The 17304-nt window shown below is 41.4% G+C and overlaps 1 protein-coding gene across 1 annotated transcript; it reads left to right on the top strand.

Annotated features, from left to right (window-relative positions):
* The first annotated feature begins 1809 nt into the window (after positions 1 to 1809).
* Positions 1810 to 12648, top strand: LOC308086631 (5-hydroxytryptamine receptor 3C-like). Its single transcript, XM_080430255.1, has 10 exons — positions 1810 to 1914; positions 2046 to 2109; positions 3232 to 3398; positions 3677 to 3721; positions 5106 to 5212; positions 5832 to 6001; positions 10921 to 11081; positions 11269 to 11479; positions 11608 to 11796; positions 12038 to 12648. Exons 1-10 carry the CDS (start codon positions 1888 to 1890, stop codon positions 12334 to 12336), a joined length of 1440 nt encoding a protein of 479 aa, XP_080286381.1. The 5' UTR covers positions 1810 to 1887; the 3' UTR covers positions 12337 to 12648.
* Positions 12649 to 17304: the final 4656 nt, after the last annotated feature.

Raw genomic sequence — 17304 nt, forward strand, 5'->3', positions numbered from 1 at the left:
CAACCACGTCACTCCATAAAATACAATGCCCTCAGCATTATCAATTTGGGGGTCCTTGGCACAAAATAGTTTGAGAAATACTTGTATGAATTGTGCATTGTGGCCTATATTATTAATTTAAATAATATAAATAAATTACAACTTTTATGAGTATGATTGATATGGGTCTGTGTCCTTCTTGTCACACCCTGTTTCACTTCACAACGCCTGTCTTTTAATAGAGCGGTGAGACCAAAGTGTTACTGTTACTTTTGCAGGATTCTACTTCAAAAGTATCAAAAGTAGGAGATCTACAAGCTCAAAATGTGTCGCTTTGCGCCGCGTTTCAAGCTTGTGTATCTGCTATTTTTAATTCTTTTGTGTGACGCTGTAGTATGATCAAGTAGGGCGTTAATTTGCAGAAAACACAAAAAGTTGGAATATGGAGATAAGAGGTTTCTGCCCAACACGAAATGGAAATGAGCTCAGACAACTGGGACCGCAAGAGAATAGAAATTTGCATTCGCTGCAAATCACAGTGTGGATTTCTGTCACATGAACACCAGGCAGTGACACATGTCACAGGTTGAACTATTTTGGTCTGAAATGTTGAAGTATTTTACATGAAACAAAACAACAATCTACAATCAAATGCAAAAAGCCAATCTACAAGCTCACAACACGCAGCTACGCATTACGAGGTTGTAGATCTGTAGATTTTCCTTCCCGATACCATTTCCCATAACTTGCGTATCGGTCGATACCGAGTACTGATCCGAAACCAGTGAGTAATTTAAACAAATCTTTGAAAGTGGGGCCCAGGGACCAACTGGTTCATTGAGGGGGTTCCAAATGGACCCTTACAGGTCTGTAACTCTGTGTACAAATGGAATCAAATGGACCTTTAGGGGTCCATTTGGTTCCATTTGTATACTCTCAGAGTTATGGGGTCCTTGTGATTAAAGGTTTTGAGAACCACTGATCTAGGAATAAATAACAATTCTATTAATAATTGTTAATGTGCAGCTACAAGTTAGTAAAATAATAATGTAAATAGTACAGTAAAAGTATAAAAGAGTCATGCAACATCAACTGAAGCAATCAAGATATAACTGTAAATTAAATATCAGCATGTGATAAATTACGTAGTTTCGGATCGGCATAGACTGGTATACTCGCCGATGGCAGAATTTTTAGGCAGTATCGGCAGCTTTTCCGATACTGAACAACGGAACAACTCTAGTTGCAATGTTCTAAAAGAAAAAAAACACCTTTTTTTTTTTTTTTATGTGGCTATCAGATCACATCACCCCTCCTATCTCATGAAGGGGTGGGGGTGAAATCCTCCTGGAGTGAGAGTCACACACCACTGTGGTTAGTACTCACCACCTGAAGACACACAGACTGACCAAAGCCATCCACCACAACTGAAGCTCTGTTGTCCAAACACGTACAGGTAAAAATGAACACAAATTTAAAAAGCCACCTGATTTGCCAAAGGTTTAAACCAAGTCACGCTTGGCTTGTGTATGCTACGTATACTGTGTAGCCTATGTATATCTGTGCCACTACAAGGCTTATTTTAGTTTAGCCAGAGTTTGTCTGCCAGACAGGTCTTGGATTAGATCCTTCTGCGCAGTTTGATAAACGTTGTTAAAATCTTGCAATTGTTTTCTCACTGAAGAATTGACTCATATGAAGAAACGGAATAGTTTAAAACGCTGAATGGTCCTCCAGTCATTTTCTGGGGATTACGTAATAGCAGCAGCTGTGACAATCATCCAAGATTGATATGCAAAATACCTTAGTGTTGGATATGGATTAATCAGTGCTCTCCAGGCTTTTGGAAACTGAAGAAACCATTGGACTCTGACAGCTTTGAAAACACAAAACTGGAAATCTCACGTGATGGCTGACAAGAATTCTAAAATGAAGGTAAATTGTGCTTTCATGGTGCATACTGTAGATTCAGGTGTCAGGTTTACTGTCTAAATTCATTTTAAGATAATATAACTGGATTGAGCTGTGATAAACACTTAACCTTGCTAAATTAATGTCAATTTTAGCTGCTCCAGCCATCAGTCCAGCCCTTTGTGATTTTGTGTATCGTTACCATCAGCCTCATGAAAGGTAAGGAGTTTAGAAAGCAGAAAATGTGTTTTAATATATTTATGCTTCATTATTGTTGTTTGTTTGAGCTCCCACCGCCACCCCGGCATCCATCTGTGGGCCTATATGATTCCCTTAAGGGAGTTTTACATGGAATTCCATTCCATGTAATATCTATTTGGCAGATTATTTATTTATTAGAAATATTTTCATGCTTACAGATAATAATATTAATTGAGACAGAGCCTTAGCGCCAAAGTATACAATATACACATTATGCTCATATACATATATTTAGGCTCAATAAATATTTGTATTCAATCCAGGAGTTTCCTGATTTAAATAAAATAATAATACATTTATTTTTACTCACGCAGGTAAATCAAGACCATATAGTTAGGCTATCTATCATCAACTGACAACAATGTCTAACTGTTGGTTGTTAAGCACTTTCAACCTGGCATCCCTATATTTTGGGTATATCATTATCGGCTAAAGATTTCCTTTAGATTAAATGTTATAAAATAGCAAACAATAGCTTATCTAGAAGTTTACAACATGTCCCAATGCACAGTGTTTTAAACTTGTAGACTTTCGTCTATTTTCACTGTTTGTCGTACGATAAGGTATATGGGGTTTAAGTCAGGGGTCAGCATCCTTTTCGAAATGAAGTACTATGTTTTTATTTTCTAGATAGCATATAACATAAATATATAAAGACTCTTTACCCCACCTTCTTTGGAAATATTTTCTTTCACATCAGTATGTAATGATCATTGAGACTCTCGTCCAGGAGAGGCTTCAGTCGCGCCTCCTGCAGGAGACTTGGCTCAGATCTGAACCCACTCATATCCCAGACTGCCTCCCCAGTCAGAGTTCAGAGTTTGAATGAATGTAGATTTATGTGCAGGATGTAATTTGCGTACAAATGTGAGGGGACTTAAAATATTTTATTTTAAACCAAAATCCTCTCCCTCACACTTATGCCAGTGTGCCAGTGATCAGTGATCACCCTCTCCTGTGCCAAAGTTGGCACCTGTGCCTGAAGTTTCCCAACCCTGGTTTAAGTGGTTAATGAGTTCACTTAAAGTCTGTGAGAGAACAAATAACCATAGCATGATCATGACCAGAGTCGTCCCACAGCTCCATGTGATGGTGCCATTCTATTGAACTGTACGCGTCCGGATCCCCCTGCTCTCCTGGAGGCTCTGGGACCTGTCTTCAACCTGAGCGCAATACGACCCGTCCTGAACTCCAACACCCCCACCAATGTCACCACACACTTCACCCTGTACGGTATTCTCGGAGTGGTAAGTGAATCAGTGAAGACGCTGTTATCCAGAACACATTATGGTCTGGTCGTGTGGACCGTTCACTCCAGACACCCAGACAAGATCACAGTATTTCTCTAAGTTCAAGTGTTGTTATGGAGTCTGGTCTTTCTAGATTTGTTCATCCGTCAATAGTCCAGTCTGGTTTGTCTTTCATTTGTCGTGTAGGTCCTCTGAAAGACACACTGTTGTTTAATTTCTGTAAAAGAATAGGTCCTTATATAAAGTAATAGCCTACTTATTATAATTTTTTACAGGATGAAAAAGCTCAGATTCTGACTACATACATCTGGTTACATTTTGTGAGTATCTTATCTTAAAGAAGGCAAACAATTACTTGTGACCATCCACTATTTTGAGTTATTGTCTCCGCCAGGCCGAAAGGCATGGCGAGAGAGTATGTTTTACCCCCTGTCCGTCCGTGTGTGTGTGTGTGTGTGTGTCCGTCCGTCCGTGTGTCATTCTGTCATTTTGTGGACAGCTAATCTCTGGCACCGTTGGCTTGATCGCAACGAAACTGTGCACATACACTCCCTGGATGCCAGAGCAGTCCAAATTTTTCACATGGGCCTTTTATAGCGCCACCAGGAGGCTGATTTGTGCAAAACCCATTTTTGAACAGTACTCCTACAGATTTTGGCCAAAAATCCGGCAAATCGGTACAAAGTATCTCTATAGTCATTAAAAGAAACGGCTAATTTCAGATTTTTCATATTCCATCCTGATTGGCAAAAATTGTCTTTCAAAGTTTGCAGGAGTACTCCGTTTCGAACAAAATGCCTCAAATCATGAACACAGCATGCAATTTCCATGACATTTTGCACACACATTCCCATTAGGCCGAGGAAGAAATGCCATTTGAAAATGTTCAAATCAGCCTCATGGTGGCGCTGTAACAGGCCGATTTGTGTTTTTACCTATAACTGCACCGATCAGTGTAAAACTTTGTATGCACGCTCTCTAGAGGCCAAGGAAAAACCTTTGCCCTGCATGTTTCAAATTTGCCTTTTATAGCGCCACCAGGAGGCAGACTTCTGTAAAACACATTTTTGGATATTAAGCCTTCAGATTTGATCAAAATTTCACGCAAATCGGTACACATGATCTTTATAGTCATGTGATCAAGTGTGTGATTTTTCATATTCCATCCTGATTGGCTAACATTGACATGTAATGTTTGCAGGAGTGGCCCATTTTGAACAAAATGAACGCAGCGTCCGATTGCGGTGAAACTTTGAATGCACATTTGCACTACGTTGAGGAACAAATGCCACCCTTATAGCGCCACCAGCAGGTCAAATTTAGCAAAACACATTTTTAGAACTAAATTTCTCAAATCATGCATGCAGTGTCCGATTGCTGTGCACGGCCTAGGGATAAATGGCACCCTTTTCACATTGGCCTATTATAGCACCACCAGGAGGCCATAATAACCTACCTGACCTGGCGGAGACTTGTGCTCCGAGGAGCACTTTTTCTAGTTTAATTTGTTTTCACTTTACTTTAAATTCAAACTGGCACATATCAAAAAGTGCAACATAAAGTGCAACATAAAAATAAAACTCAGTAATGACAATACAAATATTCTGCATTGTCTTATGACGTCATTATTATTCCAGCTTCCATATAACCCACTGTAGGCCTGCTTTGTGTACAGCACAATAACACTGGTGTATGTTGTTTTAGCATTGGGAGAATGAGTTCTTCAGCTGGGACCCGGTCCAGTGTGGCACCGACAAGATTAATCTACCCAGAGAAAAGTTTTGGGTACCAGATGTAGTGATCAACGAATTGTGAGTTCTGTTACACGATTGTGTCTCTAACAAAGTATGAAATATAACAGAGTGGGTAGGTAAGTATCCAACTGGGCGTTGTGATTTGCATTGGATTGTATACAGTTAAAGACACAGTTAAAAGACAAAGAATACTTTAAGTAAACATAATACAAGTTAAAATGAGAAAGTAACAAAAATGTTAAATAGAAATACAAATAACTCCAGAGTACACAAAAAGGGCTTAGGGTGCAGTCACACCGAACTTTGATTCTGCCAATGCGGCGGATTCTGCCGGATATGCTTTTCAATGGGAACGGAGCGGTTTGTTGCCATTTGCGAATTTCCGCAAAAAAAAGGTTTGTTTCTCATTGAAAAGCATTGCCAGAATCCGCCGCAATGGCAGAATTAAAGTTCGGTGTGACTGCACCCTCAGGAAGAAGTTTAAAACGTATCTAGTCCTACCCCTTATTGCGTCTAATTTATCAATCAAATGGCATTATGAAAGAAAGAAAGAAAGAAAGAAAATTCCAAATCTATCTAAGGAAGAGAAGTGATGATGGGTGAAACACAAGGAATGACTTTAAAAGACACACCAGTTATTATTAACCTGCTGTTCTGCTTTGTTCCTGTCTTGCAGTATGGATAAAAACGACGCCCCGTTTGTGCCCTACGTGATCGCCTACAGTAGCGGCAAGTTACACGACGCCAAGCCCGTCAAGGTGGTCAGCTCCTGCAACCTTAACATCTACACCTTCCCCTTTGACGTCCAGAACTGCACCCTCACCTTCAATTCCTACATCCACCGTGGTGAGGTGCACCGCTTTGCTCGAGGGCCCCTCTGCATTCATGTGAAAACTTTAACGTTTACATTTATTTATTTATTTATTTATTTATTTACTTACTTACTTACTTACTTACTTACTTACTTACTTATTATTTATTAATTATTGAATTTATTTTGTTGTTCCATCATCTGAAAAAAAATTGATATAATTAGACAATAGTTTTTGGTGGTTCCATCACATTCCATGTGATTAAGGTTCTTCTTTTATGTGATTTTCCACATCTAGACTATACATTTCACATGTGCTCAATCAATGTCACCAATCCACTTTGATGCGATGCATTGCTTGCTCAAGGGCACATCAGCAGTAGTAAAAAACTAGAACACAGGCACTTATTCACCGCTTGATCATTTAACCAAAGGATTCACATCAGCATCCTTTGCAAACGTCCATCCTCCTCTAACCCAGTGGTTCTCAACCTTTTCAGGCCGCAACCCCGCAAAATAATCATATTTGAAGTTTGAACTGGCAAGCACTTGTAGGAGTTGAGGCATTACATTTAGTTTGACTCGGTTCCACAGATAAATAAATATTGTGGAAAATAGCTGATCTACAAGCTCACAATGTGAGGCGTTGTGAGCTTGTACTGTACAGTAGATCAGCTATTTTCACAATTGTTGCCTCTTTCCCATTTTTGACCAGTTTTTATAGTATAGTTTGTTGATTACTTTTGACTCAGTAAATGGTCTTTTTTTCTTTTTTTCTTTTATAGGTATTAAAAAGGCTTAAAAGTCATTGAATAGTCACTTTATAAATGTGCAGATACCCTGTATTAAAAAAGAAATCATGTGGGGGTCCCGACCCACAGGTTGAGAACCACTGCTCTAACCTTTAGAAAAGAAATGCCTTATACCAAGAGAATAATACGTAATTTAACGATGTCTTTAGATTTCTTTCGTCTCGTCCCTGTTTTCAGCATGTCATAATAGGCAAACATTCTGCAAAAATAGAAAAGAACTATTTTCGGCAAAGAGATTTGAGATTATTGCCATGTGCACACACAGTTATGGCTGCTGCTGGGCATCAAACCTGTGACCTTCTGAGATGGAATATCTAACTAGTCATGGTGTGGACAAAGTCATCTTTTGTCACTGCACCACCATGGTATACTGTATAGCCTTTCTGCTGTGTATTTGGCCAATTTAACAACTTTCAACCTGGCACGTCACATCGAGATGCATTGTGAGCTAGTAGCTATTCATTGTACGAAGAAGTATAACGCAACGCTTTTCAAGCTTGTAGATCTGCTACTTTTGCTACTTTTGAATTTGAATCATCTTAACACATCGGGTGCCAAACACGGTCAGATTTTTTTTGTATTACTCCTACAGATTTTATCCAAACATCACGCAAATCGGTCTCTATAGTCATGTGATCAACATAGATCTGTCCGATTTTCTATATTCCATCCTCATTGGCTAAGATTGGCTTCCAAAGTTTGGAGGATTGGTTTGTTTTGAACAAAATGCCTCAAATCATCTACGCAGCATGTGATTTCCGTGAAATTGTGCACGCACATTCCCACTAGGCTGAGGAAGAAATGCCACTTGAAAATGTTCAAATCAGCCTCATGGTGGCGCTATAACAGGCCGATTTACGTTGTCACCTATAACTGCACCGATCTGCATGAAACTTAGAGGCCAAGGGAAAACCTTTGCCATGCATTTTTCACATCTGCCTTTTAGAGCGCCACCAGGAGGCTGACTTTTGTAAAATAAATGTTTTGCTATTACTCCTTCAGAATCTGTCCAAAAATCACGCAAATCGGTACACAGTATCTCTATAGTCATGTGATCAAGATGGAAGTGTCCGATATTTCATATTCCATCCTAATTGGCTAACAGTGGCTTCCAAAGTTTGCTGGATAGGTCCGTTTGAACAAAATGCCTCAAATCATGAACGCAACGTGCGATCTCTGTGAAATTTTGCACACATATTCCCACTAGGCCGAGGAAAAAATGCCACCCTTTTCACATTGGCATGTTATAGCGCCACCAGCAGGTCTAATTTAGCAAAACACATTTTTGGAACAAAATGCCTCAAATCATGAATGCAGTGTCCGATTACCGTGCAAGGCCTAAGAAGAAATGCCGCCCCTTTTCACATTGGCTTATTATAGCGCCACCAGGAGGCCACAATAACCTACCTGACCGAGGAGCACTTTTTCTAGTTTCACATGGATTGCTCATCGTGGAGTCTACAGCTTAAACAGCGCCACGCAGCTCAGCGTGGCGCTCTGTTATTATAAAATTCTGGCACTGAATGTGTTAAAAGGTAACAGCTTTGGACATATGAGGTTTCCACCCGACAGAGACGTTATAGGGCTTAAGTGGTTAATGAAGCAAAAAGAAAGCAGGGGGGATAATGACCAGGTGCAGGGCCGCATTAACCGTGGAACTTAGTGGAACTTGTGTTCCACGGCCCGCAGCCTGCAGGGCCCTGTGAGAATGATAGACAGTTTAGACACTGTAGTTATAGCAGAAACAGACTGTTGGAAAGGCTGTGCTGTGCCCTGTGTCTGTGCAGTGTGACTGTCAGCGCCGCTCTTGCTGGCGGTGGCACATGCACCGAACGCACGTGAGGTGCGCGTTCATTCGCTGGGCGTGCGAACGCACCCGATATTGTCCGATTAATGTTGAGGGGGGGCCTTTGATTTTGTGTTGTTCCACACCGGCCCTGAGGGGTCTTAATGCGGCCCTGACCAGGTGTAGGCAACAAATAATTAGATTAAATATATATTTGTGGTTGTTTTAAATACCAAACCATCTCTGAGCCTCTCACTGACAACATTCTGTATCACCCATGAAACTGATTAACCCTTGTTGCTTACAGAACAGTAGTCTGGGAGGCTTCGGCTCAAAGCCTGGACAGCAGGGGCGCGGCCACTGCTTTCTGATTCAAATCAACAGCCAATGAAGAAAAGGGGGCGGGATCCACATGCAGTGGGTGTTGCATGTAAATAGGAGTGACGGGAAGCAATTTCCCCTTGAGAAATTGCGGCCGCCATTGTTGTGTACTGCTGTTTGCCTCTTGTCGGACTTTTTAGACGAGTTGCATAGCTCTCAGACCGGTAAGAGGCGTGTCCGCTCAGATTCTGAGCGTAAGTTACATCCCGCCAACAAATACCAGGGCTTTGGCCCAGAAGTTCCTCGCCCCTCCCGTTTGTATGCGAGAGCTGGCGAAAACTTCTGGGAACTCAGATTAACAGAACAGTAATCTATATGATCCACAAAGTACAACTAGTGAACGATTAGTGTCCTAAAACATGTCTTTGATCAGTTACAGTTACATTTTATAGTATATAGATATATTATGCATTTGTGGTCTATTTACATTACTAGATGTTCAGGCCGCAAAACCTAGTCCCATGTTGCGCTGATAAGAGCAATGGCCGCCGAAGTATGGCCATTTGAAGTGTTAAACACTGCTCTAACACTGCTGCCGAGCAGTGATGCACTTGCAGCACCCAGGTCCACTGTCATACCTGTGCGACCTTGCAATCGGGAGGACTTCAGCAATTAAAGCCTGTCCCGTAAGACCTCCTACCAATTTTGAAACCATTAGCATACTGGGAACTGTAGTTATGGGTGTTTAAACCCCAGCCAATAGGAACACAAAGGGGGCGGGGCATCAGCAAATTACAGCCCGTCCCTATTGGCCGTCTAAGAGCACCCACCACGTTTGGGGCCTTTAGTATGCTGGGAACTGGAGTTATGGCTTTTTAAAGCTCAGCCAATAGGAACACAGAGGGGGGCGGAGCAATGTCTGGCTATTCTGATGGCAGGCCCCTAACCAGTGTTGTTGCCAAGTTTGGTGTGGATTGGAGCAACGGTGCACCTCACAGGTTACGTTTGTGACGTCCACCCACCCACCGTCCGTCCGCCCGCCCGCCTGCCTGCCGTCGGTTGACCCTATAGGCAATTTAACTCCAAGGTTTCCATTGTGGTCCATTTGTACTGTACTGAACTTTAAAGAGTTTGATGATGTCTAATAAAATAGAAGAAGTGTGTTTGTCATTAGCCTTAGCTGCCGTTCATTGTCTCCGCCGGAGGCGGAGAGTATGTTTTCGCTTCGTCCCGCCGTGTGTTCACCTCCCTCCTAGCCAAGCTAACATTGGTCAAGCTCCACGTGACACATGTCAATATGTTGACACCAATGCCTTTGATTGGCTAGAGGGACGCATGACGAAATAAAATCCTATAAATAGGTGTGTCACTTCAAAAAGCCATCATGTTTTTGAAGTGAGGTAAGACAGGATCAATCAGTCTTGATTGGAACAGTACCTTCCAGTACAAATCACCCGTCCGTGCGTGTGTGTGTCCCTCTGAGAACACCTAACATTGGTCAAGCAAAGGCGCAGAAGGCCAAAGCTAAGAAAGCATACTCATCTACAATAGTAACACAGAAGAGGACTATAGAGTTGAATTGATCCCACAACAAGGCCGAAGTCTTAATACTGTAACAATTGGCCACCTTGATCAACTACATTATGTAGCACTAGAGAAAACTGACATAGATCAAACACACCAATCAACTGCTGAAACTGTTCAAGACAATGAAGATGAAGAAGACAGACAAGCATTTGAACAAACCAGTCAATTACGAGGACTCCCATATGACACATTGCTTCAAGAAGAACATTTTTTAGATGCAGACACTACATATTCAGTCGCCCCTGCAGAACACCAAAAACCACGTGCATTCTACCAAGACGACCCGTTCTACCAAGACGACCCGTGCTATTGAAATAGCACAGGTCTGCTGGCGGAGACTTGTGCTCCGAGGAGCACATTTTCTAGTTTTACTTTCCTCTTCATATATATCCTCTCCTTTCCTCTCCTGTCCTCTCCTCTCCTCTCTAATATTTGCCTCTCCTCTCAGTGACGGATGTGAGAATGCTCCTTGATCTACCAGTGGAAGAGATTCTGAAGAATTCCCAGAAGGCAATGACTACCATGGGAGAGTGGGAGCTGATAGACATCACATACCATAAATACATCCTGGCTTTTGAGGATACCGGCATCGATGAGCTTGCATTCCATGTATGTTATATTCTGTGGAAAATGCTGATAGCGGATATTATCATTAATATTATTGTGATTTGTAGTAGTAATAGTGTATTGTTGAGGCCAATAGTTGGTTAGAATAAAGTTGCTTTGTCTATTTAAAAGTACAAACCCGCCAGCCCAGCAGTGAACCTATAGGAATGGTTTGTTTTTGTCCGTGTAGATCAGGGTGAGGCGCAGAGCTACTCTCTACGTGGTGAACCTCATCATTCCCAGCTGTTTCCTCATCACAGTGGACCTCTTCAGCTTCCTGCTTCCTCCCCAGAGCGTCGACCGCTCCTCCTTCAAGATGACCCTCATCCTGGGCTACACCGTCTTCCTCCTCATCATGAACGACCTTCTGCCGGTCACTGGAAACACCATACCTCTCTTAAGTCAGTATACAAGCTGTCACTGTCCAGGCGACCTGCATGAGAACAATGCTATGTTGTTGACTCCCAGATGCAGTAAGGTGCATCACTCCGTCTGCTCTCCTTCTCTCCCTTTTATCTCTCTCTTCCAGACGTGTTTTTGTCTCTCTGCATGGCTCTGATGGTGGCCAGCCTACTAGAGACCATCCTCATCACCAATCTCCTGTGTGACGCCAGTTGGAACATCACTCCGGTCCCCCGATGGGTCCAGGTGTTGGTCCTTCGTATCCTGGGCCCTCTCGTATTCCTTCCTCCAAAGCTCAAAGGAAACACAAACTCAGGTATGGGAATAGTATGGAGAGTTACTTGCAATTATGGGCATTCAAATGATATTTCGAAGTAAATCCTCCTGAGCATCCGCTGAATTGAGAGAAATGTGTGAGCCATGAGGGCCAGATGATGTCAGTTCAGAACTTTGCCATTTGTATAGACCCATGCAGTTCATTCAAAGTCAGTGATCAATTTAACTCCCATGCCCAGGTATGTAACATTAATGCCATGTCCCTAAACAAAACAAAATAGCCTTATCTCTAGTGACAGTGGTGGACCAGGCTGATGAGAAAGCTCCAGAGGAGAGGGGGCCAGAGGTGGAGGATAAGGCCCTGGAGGAGATGAGGAGGCTGGGTAAAGACCTCCAGGCCATCCGTCTCCAGGTGGACCAGCAGCTGACAGGGAACCAGAGCTCTGAGGAGTGGGTCCAGGTGGGTTTCATCATTGACCGCCTGCTCTTCATCTTCTACATCCTCTTCATAGCAGTCAGCTTCATTACCATCATCTGTATCTGGGCCAACTCATATGCAGCCAACCTGGCAGGGACATAAATGTTTGTTGAAATGGCTCAATATGTCATATTTTTGTGTTTGGCTTTATTTCTGTGACGGCTTTGTTGGCTGGAACTCAAGTTAACAATATTGGACACACACAGTCCCATAGAATTAGATTAGTAATTTAAAAACTATAAGTAATTTGATGTGGTGTCATTGACATGGTTTTGTGTACCATTGTAGAATAAAAGAAAACTAGTCAATGCTAAATAAAAGTCCTTGAAAACATTGTAATAGTTTTTGATGATTGTAAGAAGAAAATTCACACATTCTTTGACAGATACTGGATTATAGAATACATGAAAAACACTTTTTAATGGACAACATTTCCTCAGGTAAAACAGTAAGTGAAGAGTGACCTTTTATCACCATATCTCAGGGGTAAACGTACTGTATGTTGCATCTTATAACATCATGGCAAACTTTCTGTAATAGAATGATCCCAATGTTATGTGGATAATTAGCCAGCTCTTACTGATATCAGTGATAATAATAAAAAATAAGGAAAATAATTAAATAAACATAACTTACTGAATGAACAATTGAGCATCTGTTCATTTTAATCATTGCCTTTCTTGTGACACACCATGAATGCCAGAATTTGTAAAAATGGAAAACTACAAAAGGCAAAACAACACATATTCTACCGTGTAACCCATAACAATTGTTGTACTGTAATATCATTATTTTTAAATGGGTGCCACTATATGCAATGACATTTGCCATATGTTATCTAACTTCCCCAATGAAAAAGTATTTAAAGAAAAGAGTATTATTGTACTAGTATGTTTTGCTATATAACTGAATTAGAGGTAACTGGTTTAAAACTAAATGATGCATGCCTACTGGCTGCTGAAGCCATGATAAAGTAAAAGAGACCCTCATCCTGAGTTAAGTCAAATTAATTGTTCATCAGCTAAACATATATATATATATATATATATATATATATATATTCCACAAAGTAAGATACAGTATCCAATCACGAGGAGCCAGAAAAGTATTCGAAAACTGTTTTTTTTGTGGTTGTCTCCAAATCATATCACATTTTCAAAGACTAGAAGAACCGGTGTTCTAAAGCAAAAACTGAGCTCCTTTTTAGTATGGTGAGTGCAATTAACCTGAAAGTCATGACATTTCAATTCTCGTTGTTTGCAGTGTCGACGGATCACACAGGTAAAGATTTTCTTTTGTCTTTTCTATCCAAGATAGAGTAAATGCACTCAAGCTGGCAAGTGAATTTAAAATTCCCCAAATATTTAGACTTAAAGCTGCACTATGTAACATTCCTCCTGTACCCCGGATTTGAACCCGGTTTGCTGCGCAGGTGCAGATTTTTTTTTACCATTGAGCTAATAGAGCCTGCTTGCTCAGGCGATACATTGAATCTTGACTATCATGTCAAAATATGTGTCAGATCCTGTGTCTAGGTGAGACATGACCTTTGAGTTAACTGTTTTTAACTAGTTTTTATTTTGACCCTTTAGCCTATAAGGGCCCATGTAATTGTTTGGTTGCCTTTGCTGTTTTTATGCCATGTTTTTAAATCCTGTAGCACTTTGAGATTTGCAAGAATGTGCGTTATAAATAACATGTATTATTATTATTGTCTCCGCCAGGCCGAAAGGCATGGCGAGAGAGTATGTTTTTCCCCCTGTCCGTCCGTGTGTGTGTCCGTGTGTGTGTCCGTGTGTCCGTGTGTCCGTCTGTGAACAGCTAATCTCCGGCACCGTTGGCTTGATCGCAGCGAAACTGTGCACACACACTCCCTGGATGCCAATTCAGAACCTCTGCCCCAAATGTTTTGCATGGGCCTGTTATAGCGCCACCAGGAGGCCGCTTTTTGCAAAACACATTTTTTGACAGTACTCCTACAGATTTTGTCCAAACGTCACACAAATCGGTACACAGTATCTCTATAGTCATTAAACAAAACAAGTTTTTCATATTTTTCATATTCCATCCTGATTGGCTCAAAATGGCTTCCAAAGTTTGCAGAAGTGCTCCGTGTTGAACAAAATGCCTCAAATTTTGCACGTACATTCCCACTAGGCCGAGGAAGAAATGCCACTTCAATTTTTTCAAATCAGCCTCATGGTGGCGCTATAACAGGCCAATTCGTGTTTTTACCCTTAACTGCACCGATCTGTTTACATCTTTGTATGCGCACTCCCAACAGGTCAAGGAAAAACCTTTGCCCTGCATTTTTCACATCTGCCTTTTATAGCGCCACCAGGAGGCTGACTTATGTTAAACACATTTTTGGATATTACTCCTTCAGATTGTATCCAAATTTAACATAAATCGTTACACATGATCTCTATAGTCATGAGATCAAGACTGATCTGTTTGATTTTTCATATTCCATCCTGATTGGCTACGATTGACATCTAAAGTTTGCAGGAATGGCCCGTATTGAACTAAATGCCGCAAATCATGAACGCAGCGTCCGATGCACATTCACACTACGTTGAGGAACAAATGCCACCCTTTCAACATTGCCCTATTATAGCGCCACCAGGAGGCCGATTTTTACTAAACTTGATTCATCACGCAAACCGGTACACATTATCTCTATAGTCAAGTGATCAAGACGGATCCATCCGATTTTTCACATTCCATCCTGATTGGCGAATTCAGAACATTGCTGGTCCACACCTACCTGACCTGGCGGAGACCTGTGCTCCGAGGAGCACTTTTTCTAGTTATCATTATTATTATCATCATTATTATTTGACACAATCTGAATGTCTCAATAAAAGAGCAGGGAGATAAAATACAGCCACCCCAATTGTATAAGTTATATTAACATACTTAAAAAAAGGTTACATGGTGCCGCTTTAAATTAGATTTAGATTCAGACGGTGGAATTTTTCAAGGCTGAACCATACCAATGCGTTGCTACAGTGTACTCTAGTTGATAATGTGTACTCAATGTTAACGTTTTAGTGCCAGCTGCTGACTGTCAAGCATTCTCAGGTTCTGTTCATCTTCATCTCAGTGCTCACACTTGGTAAGTTTACTTTCCAAGACTTCCTTTATTGTTGCTATACTGATCACATTATGGGCCAAGAATTGGTCCAGCAACCCATACTGATTGATGGATACTGTAAATATAGATGATCAGGTTGGGCAAGGAGGTCAACGACAAATACTTGGTGATCATTCTTATCGCATACCTACAGTATAGGGCATAGCAGTGTCGGCCATTTTGTGGTGCCACAGATCGAAAGCCCATTCATTTGTCTCATAGAGATTTCCAAAAGTGTTTATATTCATTATTTTAAGCCTGGAACCAAGCCATCCAGGCTCCTGGTGAATCATGACCATAAAACATTTGATTCAGTGTCAAAGAATATTTGAAAAACGCAAAACAAAGGGTATTTATTAAATATAGCATATGATACAATTAAATATTCAAATATTTGTTGACACAGAATAAAATATGTATTGGTCATGATTCACCAGGAGCCTGAATGGCTTGGTTCCAGGCTTAAAATAATAGATCTCTCTGGGAAAAATGAATGGGCTTTCTATCGGTGTAACCACAAAATGGCTATGCTATGCCCTATAGCCTTACAATGATAAACGAGCATCGACACTGTAAGTTAATAGATCAACCTTATTGTCAGCGAGGAACTGCCCTAGTGAATGAAATTATATATATATCCACAGGGATTTTCCAAAAGTATAGGGGGGAGTTGGCTAAGAACACAGAAGTTGTTGCTGGCTTTCCTCGCCTTTGATGGTATGCATTGCTCCCAGTCTGTGAACCATTAAGGCATCTGTTTTCTACACAGTGTTTTGGTACTTTTGCATCCAGATAAACTCCAGTGTCTCCTCAGCTGAGAATTCTATCAAACTATTATAACCACCAGCTCAGTGGCCCTGTGGTTAGAGTGTCTGCCCTTCATTTGGGAGGCCGGGGTCCAATTCCCTGGCCGGGTCATAAAAAAGACTATAAGAATGCGAACCAATGCCTCTGTACTTGGCACACAGCACCAAGGGTTGGATTGCGGGTAAGTCCCTGCGACATACTAATGTCATGTCCAAGGGGTGTACTTGTACATCATGGCTGGGGATGTGCTTGTACTGTAGGTCAAGAAACAGGAGACAGGCTCCTGCCACATGGCTTGGCAATGCTTTCTCTCTTATTTATCAGAAACGGTGTTTGGCGGACGAGTTAAGTCCATGTTCGACATGGTAGTTCCTTAAGTAGCAAGGTTGCTTGTGGTGGCACTTTAGCTGTCCAGGTTTGTCAGCGGCCTTATAACCCCTAGGGAAGCTAGTGGTAGCTGACCGTTATCACTTCCCTAACCCAGAGAAAATAAAGAATGGGTATCATACATCCATTGTGTTCTGTCAGGATTCTGTCCAACATCAACATTCAGCTCGCCAATATTCATACACAAGGAGAAATACATGTAGGAACGTAAACTTCAAACATGTTTGGCCCAAAAGATTTGATCTTCTAGCAGCTCTCCCATTGGAGAGATTTGACACAACTGGTATGCTAACAAAGTGTCCTGGTTCTTCCCTCCATAGCTCCATGCAATGCCATGATGTTGAACTGTTCTCGACCTGAACTCCCTGCTCTCCTTGAGGCTCTTGGTCCTGTTTTCAACCTGAACTCCATAAGACCTGTCGCGAATATGTCTACACCAACAAATGTCAGAATTGGCTTCACTCTTTATGGCATTCTTGGAGTGGTAAGGAGATTTTTTTTTGCTGTGTGTTCTAGCTCATACGGTAGGTGCTGCATGTCCGTATAATCTGTAGTCTGTACAAAGCAGATGGACAAATTGAGCTGTGTTTGAATGCAGCACTTCATGCGGTAAATGAGATAACATTGAAAATGCTGAAATATCAATTTTAAATGATTTAAAGAAATTATGTATTTTTACGGCGTGGCTCTGCAAGATGCTGGCCGTCTATGTGTGTGTCTGTGTGTCCAGTGCTAATCTC

Source organism: Gymnoscopelus braueri (genome assembly GCF_963280865.1).
Source record: "Gymnoscopelus braueri genome assembly, chromosome: 6".
Taxonomy (NCBI): domain Eukaryota; kingdom Metazoa; phylum Chordata; class Actinopteri; order Myctophiformes; family Myctophidae; genus Gymnoscopelus; species Gymnoscopelus braueri.

Coding starts and splice junctions, on each gene's coding strand:
- LOC308086631 (XM_080430255.1), top strand. CDS start 1,888: ATGGCTGACAAGAATTCTAAAATGAAG. Junction 3,399..3,676: donor TGTACGGTATTCTCGGAGTG/GTAAGTGAATCA, acceptor AATTTTTTACAG/GATGAAAAAGCTCAGATTCT. Junction 11,082..11,268: donor TCGATGAGCTTGCATTCCAT/GTATGTTATATT, acceptor TTGTCCGTGTAG/ATCAGGGTGAGGCGCAGAGC.